The sequence below is a fragment of the Hypomesus nipponensis genome, chromosome 22 (genome assembly GCF_054491055.1).
Source record: "Hypomesus nipponensis isolate SF chromosome 22, ASM5449105v1, whole genome shotgun sequence".
Lineage (NCBI taxonomy): Eukaryota > Metazoa > Chordata > Actinopteri > Osmeriformes > Osmeridae > Hypomesus > Hypomesus nipponensis.
The window spans coordinates 11,975,364-11,996,317 of NC_140382.1; the positions used below are offsets into that span (position 1 = coordinate 11,975,364).

Sequence of the window (20,954 nt, forward strand, 5' to 3'; positions counted from 1 at the left end):
ATGGTCACATCCTCAGTAATTAGAAAAGGTGTTCTACCCACATTTGAAAACAAACCTACGCTACGCCCCTGGGGTGGCAGCCTTCTGATTAATATCCCGGTTCCCTAACCGCTCAGCCATCTGACCCCACTATTGCCTGACACAGAGATTGCATCAAATTATGCAGGTATATAACCTGCTTGAATATAGTGGAAAATAAATGACATGTTGCTCCAGAAATGTTTATTGTCAAAAGGCAGTTGGAAATGTATTTTATTAAAATGAAAATGGCTTAAACTGTCATTTTTAGAGCTTGACTTTCATTAACAGTCATATCTGTTCATGGAAACAACTATTTAAAGTAATGAACCCTTAATGATCTCCAGTACCATGTTTTATCTGTGAAATACATCAGATCAGATCAGATTCAACTATATTGTCATTGCCAGAGACAACAAAATGCCGTTAACAATATTTTTTTGAAAATGTTTGTCCAATCTTTCAAAACTTCCATTGTCACTTGTTTGATTACAGTTATATGACATTGTCCTAGCCAGAGTAATTAAGGAGCTACATTTTACATATTTTTTCTACTAAGCATTTTGTCTCGCTGTGATGCTCAATACAACTGTTATGTTCTATGCTTGTGCGTACATAGTACATGTCCTGACCACAGCGCTTTAACCTGCCTGCTACGTCAACATATACTGCCTGTTCAGCAAACAGAGACAACACAGAAGATGGTTGCCATTCCTCCTAGAATTGTTTGACACCCCTCTGCTAAGTGTTCTGCGTGTTTGTGTGTGTGAGAGAGAGAGAGAGAGAGAGAGAGAGAGAGAGAGAGAGAGAGAGGAGAGAGAGAGAGAGAGAGAGAGAGAGAGAGAGAGAGAGCGAGGGAGAGGGAGAGGGAGAGGGAGAGGGAGAGGGAGAGAGGGAGAGAGAGAGAGAGAGAGAGAGAGAGAGAGAGAGAGAGAGAGAGAGAGAGAGAGGGAGAGGGAGAGGGAGAGGGAGAGGGAGAGAGAGAGAGAGAGAGAGAGAGAGAGAGAGAGAGAGAGGGGTAGAGGTCTAAAATTCCTGTAGACATTGTTTGACAAGCTAGTGTTAAGTTTTAGATCTGGGACCACTGATGTTCTAACTAACATTAGGTATTTACCTCCAAGATGCGTGGGAAAGACAGGCAACAACACTGAACACACACACTCTAACTCACTATCTCACACACACAAACACAAACAGATATACACACATAGTACCACTTTGGGAAAATAGGTAAAAGTTACTAGAAGCATTTCCTCATGGTCGGCTTTGCCCTTACACCTTTACCTCTGCTCTACCCAGACATTCTACCACAAGCAGTCATTTTAGAGCAGCAAGGTTGACTTCAAAGAGATGGGGGGGTCAGTTAAGGTATTCATGTTTTGAAAGTATAAACACATAACAAGAAACCAGACATTTTCACAATATCCTAGTTCAGCATTCAGTACTTTCCTTTATTTCCCGTAAACAACTAAATTGAAGGTAGCTGAGTGTCTACTGATTGAAATAGTACAAAATCAAACTTGTCATATCGCCTTCCCCCGTCAAAAGCACAATCATACTCAAGTAGGAATTAGAATATTAACATTATGAGTTGACAGAAACGTGTAACTCACATGTGTGTATTCATGTACAATTCTTCAAACCAGAAGTCCTTAGCACCCTAGTAACACTGCAGCAGTGTCTGATACTGGAAGCAGTCATGTATTCTAGACATGTTTACTGTCAAACCTTTACAACATTACATTGTACTATGCAGGTATAAATAACACAAGGAGGATCATACAAAGGATAAGACATTCTTACCGAAGGACTAAATAATGAAACGAAAAATAGCTAGGACAGCTAAGCTATGATGTTTATCCCAAAATGTTTTTGTTTAGTGCAAGTCTGAAACTTTTGTCAAGTGTTAAGTTGTTTTGAAGTTGTCACACCACGTACACCGGCATGTTTGTGACTGCTCTGACTATTTAAAGTATGTTTGTGCATGTGCATGTGAGTGTGTGTGTGTGACATTGTCCTTGCTATGGTCCCTGTCATGCCGCTCAAAGTGATCCTTAGCTGAACTCTCAGACAGCTTCAGGTTACAACCAGATGGACCTAAGAAGTTGGTTGAGAAGTTGGTTGTTCACAACAAAGCTTTTCCTCCTGAGCTCTTTGGATTGAAAACACGCTCAGCCCTGATCAATTGAATTAGTCAATACAAACTGAGTTATGCGTAACTGCCTAAATACTCTGAAGTGCTAATTAGATAAGCTGTGTAGACAGTACGAGAAGGAGGTTTGTGCTAAACCCACACTAAAAAATCCCTCATCCCATAAGTCATTTCCCATTGGTAGTCGTTTCATCAGCCAATCAAAATGCAACATCCCACTTAAGTCCTGCTGTGATCAAACGGTATCTCTTTTATCATATGTTTTGGCTGACATCAAGTGAAACGTTCTTTACAATCGTCCCATCTCTTCATCACTCCATCAGCGTCTCCCATTGGCTACCCTCTCTCCTTGCCCCCATCTTGTCCAATCACCTTATGTATCCATGACGTGAAGGTAGACACTTTGGTGTAGACCCCCGGAGAATGCTGCGTCCGACATGCGTGACCCCAGGATGTGACCCCGTAGACCACCCACCCCCCTCCGGGACGCTCGCAAACCAACGGGCCACCGCTGTCACCGCGGCAACTGTCCACTCGGCGCTCTGATTGGTCGGCGCTACCGGCGCAGAGCATGCGGCTGGTGAAGGCGCCGTGGTAACGCTGCTGGCAATGGCGACGGGGTAGGAGGGAGAGGGGGGCCTGTTGGAGGGTCTTAGAGTACGAACGACCTGAGGGAGGGAGAGAGAGAGGGTGGGACAAGAGAGAGAGAGCGTGGAACAAGAGAGAGAGAGAGGGTGGGACAAGAGAGAGAGAGAGGGTGGGACAAGAGAGAGAGGGTGGGACAAGAGAGAGAGAGGGTGGGACAAGAGAGAGAGAGAGGGTGGGACAAGAGAGAGAGAGAGGGTGGGACAAGAGAGAGAGGGTGGGACAAGAGAGAGAGAGGGTGGGACAAGAGAGAGGGTGGGACAAGAGAGAGAGAGAGGGTGGGACAAGAGAGAGAGAGGGTGGGACAAGAGAGAGAGGGTGGGACAAGAGAGAGAGAGAGGGTGGGACAAGAGAGAGAGAGGGTGGGACAAGAGAGAGAGAGGGTGGGGTTAAAGTGAGAGGAGAGAATTTGGAGTAAGTGAGACAAGAGAGGGGGGCAAGAAAGAGGAGGTGGGGTAAGAGAGAGAGAGGGGGGAAGGGAGAGAGAAAAGGAAAATGTACATTCCGCCACAGATTAGCCTTCTTAAGTGCACTCCCTTCTCTATCTCTCCCGTGTGGTGTGACTGCAAGTGGAATGGCCCACTTTTATGGAAAGTTTAACCAGTGAGATATGATGTGTGAGTATGTCTAGTGTGTGTATGTGTGTGTATGTGTGGGCGTGTTGGCAGCCCACCAACATCATATGATATGACCCTCACAGCTGTAGGATGTACCCATCCTTCCTTGCCAAACAGGCCACACACCCTTAGTCATCACACTCTCTAAATAACCCCTACAGTACAGTTACCCTTTCACATTTGCCCAAAATTGAGCCACACACAAAAATAGACGAAAACACATACAAAACACAAACATATTGGTAAAGAAAAGCTTCATTGGAGAGCGTGTGTGATGTTGTCATGGTGTGTTTGTGCAAGTGTGGTGCGGGGTTTGAAAGTTGATGTTACTGATGACATCAGAAGTGACCTCATAGATCATGTACAGATGTGTACAAGTACAGTGATGTGTTTCCCCAGATGTGGTGACGTGTGGGTGTGTGTTTCAGAGCGTATGTTTAAAGTCAAGAGTGGAGGGCTGTGGTCCATCATGCCTTAGTGGTGGGTTTGTTTCTAAAGAGCAGATCTTTACACACACACACACTCACACATACCCCTCCTCACCTGTGTCCCCCCAGCCAGTGATGTGACAGTTGCTGGCCTGCTTCAGCACGCGCTCCTTCCTCAGTGGCAGGCAGGCCGGCAGCACGTGAGGGCTGAACGCCACGCACCGGCCCTGGCCCCTCTGCCCCGCCCCTGGCGCCAGCCGCACCAAGGCCAGGTCATGGTCGTTGCCGTGGGCGGAGTAGCTGGGGTGCGGCAGGATGGCGTCCACGCCGTACTCCTCTTCGTGCTCCTCCGGGACGAGGGAGTGGTAGTCCCCCAGCCTCACCTTGTACAGCTTGGTGCTGTTACCATACCTGAGAGAGAGAGAGACACAGAGAGAGAGAGAGAGAGAGAGAGAGAGAGAGAGAGAGACAGAGAGAGAGAGAGAGAGAGAGAGAGAGAGAGAGAGAGAGAGAGAGAGAGAGAGAGAGAGAGAGAGAGAGAGAGATGGTAGTGAAGTTTCTGGCATGGTTGATTGAGTGTATAAAGATAAATATATTTGACTGAGAGTGTGTGAAAGACAAAGTGCAGTGTTTCCCACACAGACTAATTTGTGGCGGTGCACCACAGAATCAACAACGGCCGCCACATATTCTCTGTCTCTCACGCGTCTCTCTCACATACACACATACGCAGTCACAACGTCAGCACACGTTAACAATGACATATATCCGCCGTTCTTGTAAGACAGACAGCTATATCAGCGAGCCTTCAGCATTAGTCTAGGAAAGTTGAGTCTACTTTTCGCTAGGTACCTACGAACATGTCTTAATCTGATAAACAAGTGGGTTCCAGTCTCACAAGCCCTACTTACACGGCGTCATGGAGCCGACCAGCTAAATAGTTATTTAGCACTAGCGGTGCTACTTCCATATATGCAGAAATTGTTTACAATATTTTCAGGCTCCAACCAGTGGTGCTAAAGCAGAAAGACAGGGTCAGGGAGAGAAAGAGAGATTTGTTAGGCATTGAAGAAAGAGTACGAGAGAAGGACAGCATCCAGCATGCTGCTGTGAGAGAGCCAGCTGAAGCAACAGGTGAGGTGGACAGACAGATGTAGAAACAGGCAGGTAAGAAAGCAGGTCTCAGGGCAAGGGGACTCATGTGAAGGTGTGAATCATTTTTGATTAATATTGTGCAACAAATTATTAACAAAGGAATTCTTTTGACCACCCCCACACACACAGCAGTCAGACACTGGCCGACCCACCCCCACAAAGACACTGAAGTGTTGTGGGCATGTGAGATAGAGCAATGATAGTGTGTGTGACAGAGAAGGATTGTGTGTGTGTGTATGCGTGCGTGTGTTTGCATGCGCCCCCAATAGCTGCGTTGATTTCCACACACACCATAACCAAGATCCTACAATGACAGATATTCACCAGAGGCATGTTCCCTTTAGCAAACACACACGGGCACACGCTAAACTAACTTGCACACACATGTAACAATCAGCGTACTGGACGACACGTGAGCTCAGACATGAGCGCTCGATCGACGACGTGTAGAGTCCCGGGGTTCTCAATCACCCCTGACACAGTCATCCATCTCTCCTCTCTCCCCCCCTCCCTCTCTTCTCTTCTTTCACTGGCATTGCTCTCTCCCTTCCCTTCTCCACTCCTCTTCTCTATCTCTCTCTTTCCAACGCTTTCCTCAGTCAGCGCTTCCTGTCTATCGATCGCTGACAATGTATTTTTGATAGTGTGTGTGTCTGTATTCATGTGACCTTTCCTATCTGGTCAGGGGCCTGGACAGCCAGCACAGGCTGGAGTAGGTGTGAGGGAGCAAGGGAACAAGGGAGCGAGGGAACGAGGGGTCCAGAAGAGAGGAGCAGAAGACCAGGCCTTTCTGCCGAGCCAAGCTCCCGTGTCAGGTTACGGCATCAAGGATCTTTGCGGAAAACGACCCCGTCCTGGGAACGATACCAACACGCCAGGTGAAAGACGTTCCATAGATCTACGAACTCACACACACATTCACCTGATCTGCTCACACAACTAGGCATACAATCCACACTAATACTTTACTGGGGCCTTTCTCATTCTCACACACACGACTACCCTCTCTCTCTCTCTCTCTCTCTCTCTCTCTCTCTCTCTCTCTCTCTCTCTCACGTGTGTGTCTCTCTCACACACACTTTCTTCACTCTCTAGGATCTCGAATCTAGAATGGCATATCTAGATGTGTTTTGATGTTATTGCATATCTCAGTAGGGGCACTTAACACACATATTGATAGGTTAGATTTAGGAAGAACCACAATATTGTACATACTGTACATATATCACTGTAATGTATAGGAATTCAGGATCTGGTTTGGGACAAGGTGTTATATATTCAGCTCATTGTTCAAAAGAAGGTTCAAGTCTGAGTCCATGGTCTTAGATTGGCATTAGGTGCTTCTGGCCTTCAGGATATCTTTAGGAGTGTGTGTGTATTTGTGCGTGTGTGTTTGTGTGTGTGTGTGTGTGTGTTTGTGTGTGTGGGGGTGACATGCTTCTATTTGCGTCCACCTGGATGAAAGGTGACACTCTTCAAACTCGGAAGTCCTTAACTTAGTCTGTGTGTTTTGGCTTACAAGGTCCAAATGACTTTTCCTAAAGGTAATAGGTGTTTGACTAGCAGGCAGTCAGGACCAGTGTGTGTGACTGGGCCAGTGATCTGTTCTATTCACATGCATCCATATGACAGCATGTCTCCGCTACAAATGTTATTCTGAGAGTGATGGTTTAGTTTGAGGTCCTCCAGCAGGCAGTCTTCCATCTCAGAGATGCCCAGAGGTAGAACCTGGGCTCTGGAACAGTTTATGGAGCCACACTGGGAATGGGTTTGGGAAATACCAATTTCCCGTCTAGTTGGGCTCAATGTGGAAACACTGAGATGGATCACAAGCAATTACCACATAGGAATGGGCTGTGTGTGTTTGTGTGTGTGTGTGTGTGTCTGTGTGTGTGTGTGTGTGTGTGAGCGAGTGTGTTGTAATATAATCTCAACAATGGACCACAAGGTGTTCTGGTTTTCATAGCATATCCAAACGTTGGACCCTCCTGTAGATAACGACTGCAGAGAGAACCCTGAAGATATTCATCATACTCAAAACACACTCCGTCACGCACACCTTTACCAGGGTGTTTGTGTGGGAGTGTATGTTTGTATCCAGCAGGTAAAAAAAAAGAAAATCAACCCCATATGGGAGGCTTTACCACCCCCACCCCCCACACACACACACACACACACAGGTCTGTTTTGGCTCAGCCAAACTCATAGTGGAGGTGATTAATGTGGAGACAGGGCGCCTATGTGGAATACAGACTGGACGGAGTGACTGAGACGGAACCGTCTCTCTCTCTCTCCCTCTCTCTCCCTCTCTCTCTCTCTATCTCCTTCACTCTCCCTTCCGCTCTCACAACATCAACAAAGATTCCGTTATTGTGGTTATACCAGGGTTAAGCTCCGGGTCAGACAATGTGTAGAAAATAGCTGATTGATTGACTGACTGCATTGGAACTGATTGGTCCGACAAGTAGACTTAATCAAAGCATTTGAGAGATTTCATTCTGTGTGTTGGAGAGTGGAGCTGGGTGGCTGAGGAGGAGAACAGGACTGGGTTTGCTGGAGTAGAACGGTGTGTGTGCGTGTAGGTGTGTGTGCGTGTGACTGTGTGTGTAGGAGCTTCTCACCTCTTGAAGCAGTGTGCTGAGGTTAGGACCCAGCAGCTGCTGATGAGCGTGGCTCCACACACCAGCCTGCCGTCTCCCCGAGACCCCCGCAGACGCACTGCTGCCTGCCAGGGCCAGCCGCCCCTACACACACACATACACACACACACAAGTACAGTGAGACAAATACACAGTCACAGAGACACACACCCACACACACAGTCAGAAAACATAATTACAGACACAAACATGCAGTTACACACACAAACACACCAACTCAGTCCACTCAAGTCTACTTAAACACATATGTAATATGTATAACTAACTGAAGGCTGCATCCAAATAAACCAATAGGATTGATGAGGAGTGATAAACACATAATAGTAACTGTAGAAGGACAACTCCTTCTGCTGCCATGTACAGGATACACACATCACTATCCAAACACACACATGCACACAAACAGATGCGCCCACACACACAGATGGGGCCACACACAGATTCCATCGTACAAAGAAGAACAGACACACACACAGATAACCCACCCCCCCCACACACACACAAACTCCTCGTGGGAAGGCTGCCCTTGACCTTGTGCTTTAGTTCCAGTCTGTGGAGCTTTCTAACTGTAGAAAATCCGTTTCCCTTTCCAACAGCACACACTCAGACACCTCTATGAGGAGGTGCATTGGCAGCATGTGAACAGGGGGGCTTCAAGCAACTGTTTTTCCTGGCCCACTCCTTCGTTCTACAACATTTACCTTTCTTTCACAAGTACTTCCATTGAACATTACTCTTTGCACCCCCTCCAGCCTTCCTTATCTATCTCTCTCCCCTCTCCATCTCTCTCCCTCTCTCTCGCCCTTATTCCCTCTCTCTCGCTCTCTTGCTCTCACCCTCTGGCTGTCTCTCCCTCTCTTTCTTTCTCCCTTCTCTTTCTGTCTCCCCCCTCTCTCTATGTTGCCATCTCTGTTTGTCTCTCTCACCCTCTCACCCCTGTCTTTCTTTCTCTCTCTCTCTCCCTTTCTCTCCCTTTCTCCTCCCCTCCCTCTCTTACCTCAGTGAGTTTTCTCCTCCAATGATCCTGCGTTGGCGAGTGTGTATGAGACGCAGACCACAGACTAGGTCCACAGGATCTGAACCAGACAGCAGAGGACAACCATTGGTGTGTGCGTGTGTGGGTGTGTGTGTGTGTGTGGGTGGGTGTGTGTGGGTGGGTGGGTGGTTGGTGATGGGTAACCCATACCTTCGGGCTCAGGTTGAAGAGTTATTAGATTATTGAATTGATAGTAATAATAAATGAAAGATCACTTTTCATACATGTGTATATCCTGTATGTATGTGTGTGTGTGTGTGTGTGTGTGTGTGTGTGGGTTTAGAGACTTCATGCTGAAATAGGTAACTGCTTCTTCACTCAATCCAATCAATGACACCACAAGCAGTCTAAACACAATTCCACTACCCACATACCTTTCGCTGTGTGTGTGTGTGTGTGTGTGTGTGTGTGTGTGTGTAATAGAAATATGTAAGCTGTGAAAGACCAACATCTGTCCTGCTGTGTGATAGACAGGGTGTAGCTATAACATAGTTCTCCATTTTACCATCTGGAGACACACACACACACACATTCACAGTTAAACTCCCTCCCTGACCCGCACGCACCTATTGAATGATGCCCCTTTCACCCTGTGTCTTCAATCATCGTCGTATTAGTCAATACGTTTGTATGAAACAATGAAACATTAGGACATGTTTGTTAAATAGTTGACTGAAACTATTTGCAAATACTGTCAAATATGTGCAGCATCCTGAACTAAAACAACAATGTGTCAAAACAAGGCAATCAATAAGTGTGTCATAACACATGAGCAGATGTGCAGCTGATCCGGGTTATTAGATAGACGGTGTCTGACCTTTGCCCTCCACGGCTCCGGGGTGTGATTGGCCGTAGTCACAGATAACCCCCGCATCCTCGCTGTGGCGACAGTTGTGTGTGCCTGGCGTCTGCTTCAGGCAGTCGGCCAACGAGAGCTCCTCGCCGCTGCACTTGACATTGTCCACGTGGATGGGCCCTGTTCCCTCGCCGAAATACGCCATCACACGAGCCTTGGCCACACCGCTGGAGACAACACACACACACACGCACACACACACACACAAAGACACACACACACACACACAAAGACACACGTGCGCACACACACATACACACAAAGACACACGTGCGCACACACACAGAGGGAAAAGGTGCAAGCTTGAATTTGTGTTTATGGCCGTAGAAGGTGGGCTGCATCTCTAAGAAGCTATTTACATTCCGCTACTCTCTAGTATGAGTCATTAAGCTCGTTGATGTTCTCAGTGCGACACAAACACATCCACCCACACACATCCACACATGGCCAGCCTGGTTATCAATGTGTATAGTTGGTGATGACAGGAGAGGAGGGCTGGTGTTATGATTTGACATTCCCAGGCTGTGACACACATTAGGCCTTGAAACCTCTATCTGATAACATAGTATCATACCCTCACCTCTGAACTCTGCAAAGGACTCGCTTCATCCAATGTGTGTGTGTGCGCGTGTGGGTGTGCTTGTATGATCTTGTGTATGTGCGAGAGTTTCTGTGTTTGCATGCACGTATGTGTGCGTGTATGCATGTGTGTGTGTGTGTGTGTGTGAATGATTCCATAGCCTCTCAAAAGTAAATCCTCCCTCTGTTATTGAAACATCTAAACTGTCTACTTCTACCGTGAAACACTACACCCAAGTAATGCAACAGCAGAAACACACATAGGCATATCTAGCCACACCGTGCTCTGTTCAGATGAAATGTCCAGGGTCTAACAATGTCATTTGAGACTGAACTCCAACTTCCATTGACCGACAGCTAACTCTCCTAATATTTCTCCAGGGAAAACGCTTTAATTCCTTCCATAGTTCCAAACTGAAAGATAATGTCGTTGCTTCATACATTACTGCTTGAGTTACCCAAGGAAGTCATTATTTATCTTTGGACAGACGATTAACTATGACAGGTTGTTTTTGGTGAGACCAGTGTTTTTTATAGGTTTTCTTTAAAGAATGAACAACATCTAATAGCTGCTGATATTGCCCTTGGTAGTGATTCATTGTTTTTAGACCATAAGTCTATATTTGGTTTGGTCCTGTTGAAGATTTGGGTTAACTGAAGGTTCTCCTAAGACCCAGGCTTGGAACATGAAAACTTGTGGCGCCCTTTTCTTGTTGTTCAGAAAAATGCTATTTCCTACACTTGAGTCTTGGCCAAGTTAATGGTCCATTAATATTGATGCTAAACAATCTTTTTCAAACAAAATCAATTCCCTCATTAAATGGATCTTTCTCTCCCTGTACTGAGTGTACTACTATTCTGCATCATTTAGGGTAGAAGACCGTGAAGACTCGCTGCAGTTTTTTTGCCTCCAAACCCAGTGTGTGTGTGTTTGTGTGTGAGTGTGTGAGTGTGTGTGTCTACAAGAAACCCTTTTCTATGGTTATTTGACTGAATCAGTACCATAACTGATTAGTTAAGGCCTAAGGGACACACACATATCAACACAGACACAAAGTGTGGGTGCACCTGCACTTCCTGGGCTGTGTGTGTGTGTGTGTGTGTTTCTATCTGTCTCAGTGTGTGTCATCACCTCTCCAGTCCTCTGGGTGCATGATGTATGTAATGGTCTATCACCGCGCCCTGTCCGAGACGAAGCCATGACCCAAAACGGTTCTAACACGCCTGGAACATGCTCCCTCTCTCCCTATTTCTCCCACCCTCTCTTTCACTTTCTCTCTCACATTTATGGACTCCAGATGTGTCTTTCATCCTGGACACATGTGTCAGAGAGAGGGGGATGAGAGAAGGATGAGAGTCCCCTGCTGAGAAAGAGAGAGCGAGGAGAGGAGAGAAAGAGAGGAAACTGGGGGAGAGAGAATTCAATTGAAAGGGCAATAAGGAGATACTCTGTGACATGAGGTCATTTGTTTCATTTCAGAGGTCCCTGTAGGCTGTGTGTTGTGTGATAAGCAGGAATGTTTAGGGGTGAGAGATTCAATAAAGACAATATGAGGTGTTTAGTGAAGAGAGAAAAAGAGAAAGACAGATGGAGATGGAGAGAGAGAGAGAGAGAGAGAGAGAGAGAGAGAGAGAGAGAGAGAGAGAGAGAGAGAGAGAGAGAGAGAGAGAGAGAGAGAGAGAGCAAGACAGAGGCAAAGAAAGGGAGTTAGAGGCGGGGATGAAAGCTTGTCCAAACAATTTGTGTGATCTGCATTCCCACAGTGTTAATTCAATATGACACTGTTCAGTAATGACTGTACTTCATCATTATAATGTCACCACTCACCAATCTCCTCGGCTGTTATTCTACAACCCCAGATATTGAAACAGTCTTTCTTGAACCCTGAACCCTGTGTGTGAGTGTGTGTGTGTGTGTGTGTGTGTGTGTTCGCGTTTTAGAGTTTAGATGGATGTATGAATTGACATGTAGAGTATTCTCTCTCTCGTTCTCTCTCGCGCACACACACACACACACACACACACACACACACACACACACAGGATACACACCTGTAGCCGAGCTGTCGACACACCACCTCAGCTCCATGGTCGTTCCAGCCGTCGTCACACACCGTCCCCCACTGGCCAGACAGGTAGAGCTCCACACGGCCCTCCCTGGGACTCTCTCCCCCTACCAGCCTCACTGGGACACCTGGAGCACACACACACACAGCACACACACACGCAGCACACGCACACACACACAAATATATAGCATGCACACACAAACTCAGAGTGAGAGCAATGCCAGATTGTTTCAGCTCAGAAACACACACAAAGTCAGAAAGAAGAAAAAAACTTGTAAGTATTATAACTTTACTGGAAACACTGAACACCCACGATACTTTGGTAACAGTCTCCAAATACTAATTCTTCAGAAAGCCCATATCAGCAAATCAAGTAAATGTTGATTAAGCCCAGCCTTAGCTGTTCTTGATTGGCTGAGCTAACATCCAGAGTATGGTCCACTGGTACAGGGGCCTGTGTGAGGGACCAGTGTGTTCCTGTTTCACACAGGGGGAAGTAGCTCAAACACCTGTCTCCTCTCATACACAGAATCCCACTCAACGCCTACGTGTGTGTGTATGGGGGGGGGGGGGGGTCACAGCAGGGAAAACAATTATGCCCAGTCGCTACTCAAAGGCCATTCTTCAGCCTAACATTTTCCCTCCCTACTGTATATGTGTGCATGAACACACACACACACACACACACACACACACACAGTCCAGGAAAAGTCTCATTTGTCCAGAGATGGCTAATTAAATCAGTCTGAGAGTTTCAAGATCTGAGTTGAGCAGATCCATCATCATGGTTCTCAACTGACTGGCACACACACACACACACACACACACACACGTGCACACAACCAGGTAGTGATGTCTTTTCCATATGTGTTTGGAGTTTCTCTAAGACTGGTGCCATTTATCCACTGGGTTTCTTTGTCTGTCCATCAACCCCAATATATATATATATATATATATATAGTGGACTACACTCAATGAAGGAGTGTGTGTGTGTCTGTGTGCATGTGTGTGTGGGGGAGGGAGGGATTTTATGAGCAGTTGTTTCCACATGGGGGTAGTAAATAATTTTATGATCTTATCGGGGCCATGCCATTTAGAATCCAAAGTGACGGGGGTCAGGAGTGTGTGTGTGTGCGCGTGTAGAGGTGACAAGTGTGCGGGTGTGCATGTGTGTGTGTAGAGGAGCAGTTGAGGAAGTATGGGAATGTTTACTTGATCTTGGCTCCTCAGGAAACAGCGTGAGGATTCCAATTTAGACTCCTCGTTTAGAAACACAAACATTATCAATGCTCTCTCTCTGTCCTCCACTCACACACACACACACACACACACACACACAGTCAATACACTTACATCGCTCACAGGCACACATCAAACTATCAGCTGATAAAGAGAGAGAGAGAGAGAGAGAGAGAGAGAGAGAGAGAGAGAGAGAGAGAGAGAGAGAGAGAGAGAGAGATAGAGAGAGAGAGAGAGAGAGAGAGAGAGAGAGAGAGAGAGAGAGAGAGAGAGAGACGGAGAGTGAGGGACTTCAAGGTGCCGCATGGCTTTTCCGTTGGTCCAAAGGCAACATAAACCAATCTGTCTCTGGTATGTTGAGGGGGCTATGGGGGGCAATACACACGCACACACACCTTAGTTAGCAATGACATCATGTCCCATGCTTGGACTGGCTGACTCTTGCCAGACAATCTTAAGCCATCTAATGAAACAGCTATTTCAGTCAAAAGTGCGACTGTTAAATCCTTCCCCATCTCTGGAACTTAAACCATGCCCCTTGATACTCAATGATTCCTACCAGAATATCATAGGTACATATTAAAGTTTAAGACCTATCCAAGTCTTGTGAGATTTGTTTAGGAATTGAGGGCTTTAGAGATGAGGTGGCACTTGTCTGACAGTGACTGGTGAGACTGTTAAAATCTTCCCCCATGCTTTTGGAGAAAACATGACCCTGAAGTTCCTACCTGTCTCGCATGGGAAAATAGTGACACATTCACTTTTATAGTAGCTTTGGTGCAATGACCTAACCTCAATACTATTGATGTACATAGAGGGAGTGATTGAGGGGGCGGAATAGAGGGGGAAGGGGGGGGGGGTCTCAAACCAGGTTAAATCATCTTTTGTACAGACTGTTCAGGCATGATAAGTGGAGTGGCAGCTGTTCCTATAACATTCAGGCAGACTGGCCTCCCCTTTCATCAAGCCTCCCTGGGATCGTTTAATCTCCCCTGACGACTGATTAAGTCTGATTGGCTGCGAGCAGGAAGCTGACCAGATCTGCTTACCCTCCCTTGAATCCTCATCATCCCCCTTTGAGAGGAATATTTATTCCAGTATTTGTTGTTTGTTTTTTTTATCCCTGCTATTCTATAGGTGTCATTTTTCCTAATTTTTCTTCCTATTCCAATATATGAAGTGTAGTGTATCTAATTACAAAACTACCAGTGAATCTTTGACTGGCATGTGACAGTTGAGACATTGATCTTTAAGGTGGTGAGAGATATGCGGATATAGAAGCAGTGCTTTTGGACATCAGCACTACTGTACAGTATCCTCTTCTCCTCTCTCTAATCCTGTCTTCTCTTCTTCTCTCAAGTCCTGTCTTTTTCTTCTGTTCTCTAATCCCCTGGTTTTTTAAACGGACTGCTAGGGGGTTGGAGAGCACGCACTTCAAGGTTTTGTTTCCAATCCATCAGTATTCCAGTCACACTGTTGAAGAGTATGTGTTTGCGTGTGTGTGTGTGGGTATGTGCTGCGTAGTCTTTTACCCCCATATGGAGTGCAGATGTCCAGGGATGTCGCCATAACAACCCACCCATGGTGGACCCATCACCATGACGACACCCACACTTCTCTCACAGAGCAAGTGTTTCACACATGCACACATTGACTGCATGAATATGTACACACACACACAACCATGTGCTCACATAAATACGAAACCTTTACTTTGTGCTGGAACTGTGTGTAGGAAAGCATGAATGTGTAGCGGTAAGGTATTTTTACAGAAGTTACTGGTAGAGAAACTGACATCCATGTATTGACTATTTGTGTGGGTGGCTGTTGACTAAAGTTCAGTTCTGCTCTCAGAGCAGCAGAAGACCAGTTTAAACGGATGCTGCTCTGGCATCAGTAGCATTCTATCAACATTAGCTATAGTGTACTTGACACACACACACACAGACACACACACACACAGACTTACTGGCAGGGATGCCCTGTCCAATGCGTTCTGGACTACAGGATATCTTCACGTCTTCCTGGTGTGTGCAGTCATGTCGTAGCCACTCCCTTCTGCTGCACAGTGATAGGCCGGGCTCCTTTCCGGTACAGCTCACATCGTCCAATAGAATGGGACCTGACCCCACACCGAATCTGGGGACTGGGGTGACCTCAGCCCCCTCTGAAAGGATGGTCTCACCTGACCTGTGAAGAACCCTCACACACGTTGGATTTGATCTGACCAATGAGAGGCATGATCTTTTAGCATGTATGCATGTGTGTGTACCTGAAGCCAAGCTGCCCACACGCCACCTGTGTGTTAGAGTCCGTCCAGCCATCGTCACACACTGTCCCCCACTGGCCTCGGTAGAAGATCTCCAGACGACCCTCATAGCTGCCCTCCCCGCCCACCAGCCTAACTGTCCCCTCTAGAGGGAGGGAGGGAGGAAGGGAGGAAGGGAGGGAGGGAGGGTTAAGCTACGGTGTCTGTACGTGTGTCTGTGTGTGTATCTGTGTGTGTGTGTGTGTGTGTGTGTGTTTGTGTACGTATGAGCATGTGTGTGTGTGTGTGTGTGTGTGTGTGTGTGTGTATGTGTGTGTGTGTGTGTACCAGTGAGAGGTGTGCAGGACACGCCGGCGTCCTCGGTGTGCTGACAGTTGTGCTCGCCCCAGTCGTTCTTGGGACACTGCTCCAGAGACAGCTCGTTACCCGTGCAGCCTACCTCATCCAGCCACACACGGCCGGCCCCCTGGCCAAAATAGCCCTGACCCCACGCCCTGGCCACGCCCCTGGAGGGAGGGAGAAACTTTTTTTCCGAACACACACACTTACACACACACTCAGACCATCTGTAGTGGGTGTGTAGTTCAGTATGCACGTCTCAGCAACATTGGTCTTAATAGGAACAAAGGGTGTGTTTAGAAGTTGACCCCCACATGTTCCTTCACTGACCACTGCCCTTTCTCTCTCTCTCTCTCTCTCTCTCTCTCTCTCTCTCTCTCTCTCTCTCTCTCTCTCTCTCTCTCTCTCTCTCTCTTTCTCTCTCTCTCTCAATCCCTCCCTCTTTCTCTCTCTCAAACCAACATGAATATTTCACATACTTGACGAGGGGGAAAGAGGGCAAGGACACCCACATTGACTCATCACTCCTCATGTCTGTCTCTTCCCCTCCCTCTCTCTCTCTCCCTCCCTCTCTCTCTCTCTGTTGGTCTGTCATTCCTTCCCCATCATTCCCTCTGTGTGAATTGGCATTATAAATATGTGCTGAGAGAGTGTTTGTGGGTGTGAATGTAGATGTGTGTGTGCATGCTCACCCCAGCCCCAGCTGTCTACAGACCACCTCTGCATCACTGTCGTCCCATTGGTCATCGCAGACGGACCCCCACTGGCCCCCGTGGAACACTTCAACTCTCCCCTCCAACCCTGAACGCCCCCCAACCAGCCGCACAGGGACCACGGTCGCAGCTGGGGCACACACACACACACACATCACTGAGTTATCACATTTGCATTCAAGCACGCCATGTGGCTGTAGAGACACGTCCACACACATTTGTTTTACGATACCAGCGAGGAACACATTCACTGTGATTCAAAATGGTGTTATCCCCAACCCCTAACCCTTTATGGAATTCAACCACACACACGGAGTGGCCCTACCCTCCGGGGGCGTGCAGGTGAGGGCAGCGGCCTGGGGACACTCCCCTCCGTTCCAGGCCGTCTTGGGACACTGCATCAGGTCGAACTCCGCCCCCACGCAGTGGACCGCCTTCCAGTGGAGCCTGGCCACACCCAGGCGGGAGAGGGGGGCGGTACGGGCCCGCCCGGTGAACCTGGAGAGGTGGGGGAGGAGAGAGGGCGGGGCAGAGAAAAGGGAAGAGATGGAAAGATGGCACACAAACACAGAGCGCACTGCTAAAGCTAATAAAAAGAACATCTGGACTCGGCAGACAAAGTGGCCATTTTGAGGCAGTGGCGGGCTGTCACCTTGAGCCATTCCAAGGTCATATCCTGTCAATAATGGGCTGTTCACGGGTCAGGCAGATCACTCTCTTTGCCTCAATAACCCGACAGTTTAAACTCATCACTGGAACTCTGTGACACGAGACTGACATATGCCCCCCTTTTCGCTTCCTGTGAGCACACTGGCCTCTGTGTGTGTGTGTGTGTGTGTGTGTGTGTGTGTGTGTGTGTGTGTGTGTGTGTGTGTGTGTGTGTGTGTGTGTGTGTGTGTGTGTGTGTGTGCGTGTGTGTGTGTGTGCGTGCGTGTGTGCACCACATGTGCACACTTTCCTGCATTGGTGTCAGTGTCAGAGTGTCAATGAGACCTCCTCCAGGGAAATCAAGGGCCATGCATTGACTTCACCCCAGTTATGGTGCACTGTCTCTGGGTGAGATCTAGTCACGGCCCCCCTTGTCTCTGGAGAACCACAGTGTTGACACTGGCCTGACCTCCTCTCACAATCAAGACCGTTGGTGTGTGTGTGTGTGTGTGTGTATGTGTGTGTGTGTGTGTGTATGTGTGTATATGTATGCACAGAGAGGAACATAGCAGAGAACTGGAGGTATTCAAACACCCCTTGGGGAGGGGGTAGAGGAGGGGTTTGGAATGCCAGTGTTGGACGGGGGAAGATTACAAAGACTGTTTGTGAGGAGAAACGAAGAGCAGTGAAGTTTACAGCTCATTAAGTTTCAGGAGCTCAAGAGGACCAGAGCGGTCAACATGGGGTTCATGGTCGATGACCAGGAAGAGCTGAGCTATGTTTGAGCTATGAGACTGAACACCACAGCTACAGTACTATCATTCACTGCAGTATGTCTCATTGAATTAGTAGAAACACCTGGCTAGCAGTGGTGTGAGCCAGCACAATCTAGCAGCAGTCATGTGTGTGAGTGAGGATGTGAGTTTAGAAAACGAGATTGTCTGTGTGTATCTGTATAGTGTGTACTGCTTGTGTTACTTTGTATGCCTGTGTGTGTGTGTGCATGTGTGTGCATGTGTGTGTGTGCGCTCTCCTCACCCCTGCCCCAGTTGTCTGCAGACCACAGTAGCATCCTCGTCTCCCCAGCCGTCTCCACACACAGACCCCCAGACCCCACCCAGGTAGACCTCCACCCTGCCCTCCAGCTTGGACCGTCCGCCCTGCAGACGCACTGACCCTGGTGGGAGTGGAGGGTCGTGGAGGGGAAGGTGTGAAGAGGGAATGACTATCATTAGAAGCAGTGGTATAAAGTGCTGAACATACACACGTCCTGCAGACAACACACACATCATGTTCCACAACAGAAGACACACACACATCCTATTTAGTAATGTGCCTATCAATCTGTCGATATGAAAAACAGAATGTAGTGAATTTTACGACCTGGCCCTTTCAGAAAGCTCTCAGACGCCAAGGTGCAGACTGTGACTGTATGTGTGTGTGTGTGTGTACATTTTAGTCTTCTGGGAGCTAGAGGAATACCCTGAATGCTTTGTGCATTTTATTCCGTATATCTCACTCTTATGATCATAAATTCTCCTTTCCAACCTGTAAAAGTGGTAATGCGTTACAGCCTGCACACAAAACACGCACACAGAGTTATATGCACACTAGATACTGTTGGGGTATCCATGCCTCTCAGTCTCGTCAGCGCATTTGAGGCTTGCCCTTACGGGAACGTCCGGCACAGGGTAGTCATGTCTTAAATCATACCCGCACACACACACACACACACACACACACGCACGCCCACACACACACACTAGGAGGCCATTTTATATCCTTAGATGTCTTAAAAATAACGGGATTTTAACTTAAACTGTTTTGTTTGATTTGTGTTTATGTTCATTTTAAGGAGCTGACAAATCCACTTCGCGCTCTCACCAATGCTAAAAATACCACGCGCTGTCCGCGTGAAGCCAAGGGGAAATAACACGGCCCATTCCTGTCATCACGCACACACCAACAAACACAAAGTGTTTCTGTCATCGCAAAGAGAGCACAGGAGTGGACTAGGCTACATCCAGGGTCAGCATGTATACTTTACCACAGCTTGCTCCAACCATGGTTGAAATGTAGGCAAGTAGGCTATAAAGCAACTCATAGCCTAATTTATTTTTACCTAGCCTAGGCTCGGCTTTTTTGAAGACAATTTAAACATATGGATTGAATTAAGATGTTAAAAATATATTCAGTACCAGTCAAACGTTTGGACACATTTTCCCATTTGACACATTTTCCCATTCAACTGAATGGGAAAATGTATCCAAACTTTTGACTGGTACTGTATGAGTGTGGGTGAATATTAAAATGTAGGTAGGCTATAGCCTACAAAATAGATACATCCTTTAAGTCACAAAGCAAGTTTTCCTACTCCACCTGCAAATACTTCGACAGTAATTTAAAGACTCAAATGTGCCGAGGCTTGCCCTCTGCATCTCCCCCTGAGCGTGCAAGGTGTGTGAGAGAGTCTTGTTTGACTATACTTTGGGTGCTTCACAACATAGTTCAGACAAAGAGACACAACGGTACGGAAGTTATGGTGACTTTTTCCAATATTGACCAATGGAATCCGTCAACTTTTAATTTAAAGCATGTGCACCCGCACATAAGCTTACAGTAGGCTAGTTCACTGTTTCTATCGCCTTCTCTCTGTGTCTCTTCTTTATAGGCTACATACACTCGCCAATTCTATAATTCTATTGACACAACATTGAAAAACAACAGCCCGTTTGTCTACCGGTCAATGTTTACCTTGTTTGCAGTCGCAGTAACCCCAGTCCACTCTGCCTCGGCTATTTCTAAAGAAACACCATGGCCGGATCCTCCCGTCCGGGTTCCGACAGTGATTGTGGTCTCCTATTCCTTTACCCGGGTACCTCTCATTAAATCCGGACACCTCGCTCCAGTTCATGCACCGTCCACCGGACTCGGTGACGTCTATCGCTCCCTGATAGAAGCCGTCTCTTCCGCGGCTCTGGATGCAGTCGGTGAACGGAAGGATGAAGGAGGGAACGTCGGTAGAAAAACAGCTGTTTAAAATGCTGAGTAGAGACGCAAGGAGGAGGTTGGTATACATTGAACCCATTTTGTTTCGGTGTTAAACTTCAGTCTGAGTTAGGATACATCTGATTGAGTAATGCCGTCTTCATAGAAATCCACACCACCGGGGACGGACAGGACCGGGAGTGAGAAAATCTGGTTGTGCGGCTCTGATGTGCCCGGGGCTTGGCGGTGAGAGCTTGCGCATGATGAGGTCCCAAGGGACACGGAGTTTGGGCATCATTAACTGCGCTGGCTGAGGGCTCGCTGGGTCACTATCCAAAACGATAATGAGGATGCTAAATTATTGATACAATTGAATTATTAATATGCAGTAGTGCTTCGTATTCCACGTATTGAATCACACTTGAATCGCTGAAGGCTACATATGAGCATATGGTCAGGACGTTCTGAAGTCTATGCAGCCTATAATAATTTGTCACAACCGAGAATGGAAATATCGCAATACAAATGCTAAAACAAGCCTGA

At 47.2% G+C, this 20,954-nt stretch overlaps 1 protein-coding gene across 1 annotated transcript; it reads right to left on the reverse strand.

The window, feature by feature from the left end:
* Positions 1-1,431: 1,431 nt before the first annotated feature.
* On the reverse strand, positions 1,432-20,685 carry prss12 (serine protease 12). Its single transcript, XM_084687141.1, has 13 exons — positions 20,178-20,685; positions 18,462-18,600; positions 17,101-17,273; positions 16,755-16,905; positions 16,051-16,229; positions 15,727-15,868; positions 15,424-15,644; positions 12,199-12,340; positions 9,529-9,734; positions 8,673-8,751; positions 7,637-7,759; positions 3,976-4,271; positions 1,432-2,838 (listed from the first exon to the last, which is right to left on the reverse strand). The coding sequence occupies exons 1-13, from the start codon at positions 20,509-20,511 to the stop codon at positions 2,507-2,509; spliced, it is 2,517 nt and encodes an 838-aa protein (XP_084543267.1). The 5' UTR covers positions 20,512-20,685; the 3' UTR covers positions 1,432-2,506.
* Between the last annotated feature and the right edge of the window lie 269 nt (positions 20,686-20,954).